The sequence below is a fragment of the Echinops telfairi genome, unplaced genomic scaffold (genome assembly GCF_000313985.2).
Source record: "Echinops telfairi isolate 266 unplaced genomic scaffold, ASM31398v2 ScPeMD7_21;HRSCAF=78, whole genome shotgun sequence".
Lineage (NCBI taxonomy): Eukaryota > Metazoa > Chordata > Mammalia > Afrosoricida > Tenrecidae > Echinops > Echinops telfairi.
In genome coordinates, this window is record NW_022103918.1 from 16,658,768 (window position 1) to 16,660,740 (window position 1,973).

General features: G+C 39.2%; 1 protein-coding gene across 1 annotated transcript in view; it reads right to left on the minus strand.

The window, feature by feature from the left end:
* The window catches only part of TMTC1 (transmembrane O-mannosyltransferase targeting cadherins 1), a gene marked incomplete at its 5' end in the record, with an annotated part of 332,295 nt that overhangs the window by 35,741 nt on the left and 294,581 nt on the right, over positions 1 to 1,973 (minus strand). Inside the window, one exon of the mRNA XM_045288470.1 lies at positions 1,592 to 1,700. Within this exon, the coding sequence (XP_045144405.1) occupies positions 1,592 to 1,700 (109 nt within the window). The remainder of the gene's footprint in view (positions 1 to 1,591; positions 1,701 to 1,973) is intronic.

The window sequence follows — 1,973 nt, forward strand, 5'->3', positions numbered from 1 at the left end:
CTCTTTCCGTCCGTTCGATGTTAAAATCAATTGCCTAAAGCAGAAGAAAGACCCCTTCAATTACATTCATCGATCTCATGGCATTTGACAATTTATGCCTAGAGTTGCAAAGCCTGGCCAAAGATGCGGCTCTTCGCTTTTAAGAAAAGATCGTGGCTTTCTTCTTTTTTCATTTGAAAGTGTTTGCACATTCATGTATTTGCAATGCAATTACTTCATATCAATGTATCACCGGAATTTGCAAAATTAAATTGATCATTAATTGATTTGAACTATGGAAAAATACATATGATGTCGGCATTAAAGGTCCACCTTTTGGAAAACCTGGTCAGTTGTAAAAATAAATGGGTGAAGTGGGGGGAAAGGAGGAGCTGAAACCAAAGGCTCAAATAGAAAGTATGTTTAGAAAATGATGATGGCAGCCTACGTACAAATGTGCTTGACACAATTGATGTATGGGATGTTATAAGAGCTGTAAAAGCCCACAAGAAAATGATTTTTTAAAAATGGCGTGAGAGAGTAGAATCAACTTCAAGGTCATGAAACATCTTGAAATGTCCTCATGGAACTCAAAGCCCACCGTCATTGTGTTGATTCCAACTCATAGTGACTCTATGACTCTACACCATCCATATAGGACTTCCCAGCTGTAAATCTTCATGGGAGAAGATCGTCTTATCTGGTTCATTTGAACCACTGACTTTGCAGTTAGCAGTCCAATAACTTGACCGACACAAGATGCAAATAATTGTTTCAGATAATAATTCCAGAAATAAAAATACAGGGTTAATCTGCACATTGATCCGTGCGCCAGTGAAGCTTTGGCACTCAGAAGAAAGAAAACCCCCCACCAGATGGCAAAGTGGACCAATGTCAGGGGCAGGAGTGGATCCTGAGAATGAGTTGCAGTTAGAAGGGAGAATGAAAAGATGCCATGACCAGAAGGTAGAACCATATGGAAAGATACAAATGTCACTCACAATTATAAAGACCACTCCAAATGGAAACACTGTGTGACCAATGATAGTAGTCATGAGATACTGTCACTTACCCTAGGGTGATTCTCCTTAGGAAAGAACAATTGCACATTTATTGTCTGGTGAATTGGGGGTAAAACACATGAATTGGGAATATGATACTCTATTTAGTTACTTACTGATACACACATTCAAGAAAGAAATTGAGGCAGCTTTCAAAAATATATGGAATGAATTCAACATATTAAGGAAAATAGTGAACCACGCAGTAAAAGCAGCCCACAAGGAACAACAGAATAAAGAGTCTGAATGGTTGTAAGTTGGGGGTGGTAGTGGCAGAGCACACAATTAACCAAAACCTTTGCAATAACTGAGTGATCTCATGTCCACGAGATGAAAACAGACAACATGAAGCAAAACTTGTAATGCCAGGGAAGCTCCCTGACACGGAAACACGGGAGTACATGCTCCCAATTCCTCTACAGAAGCTGCCGAACATGTGGATGGCAACCCGAAGACCCTCCTGCCCTTCTGGTTATGAAGGACAGTTCTGAATGGCTACGTCCTATCTAGAAATAAACAGAAACAGTGTAGATTTAAATGAGAACAATTACCTGCTCTGCCAGTAACGATGCTAAGCTTGAGTATGCATCTGCAAACTCTGGACCATACTTAATGGAATCCTTCAGTAAGAGGATGGCTTCTTCTTTTTTCTCCTGGGACCTATAGATGATGATGGGCAAAAAACAGAATATATAACAATTTGTTTACATGTCAGATTGGACTGTAAATCTTCATTTCCTTTAGCAAAGACCAACTGATTCACTCTGGGTTGTGCTGCAAGTAAATTCAACTCGATTGTCTCAAGGTGATACCAGTTTTTATCTGCGTCTTAGTGCAGACATGGTATAGGTGTAAGTTACGGTGTAGAGAACTCATTGATTTTCTTCTGTTTTTAATTATTTTTAAAATTTTTATTTCTGGCTAGGCACTTTT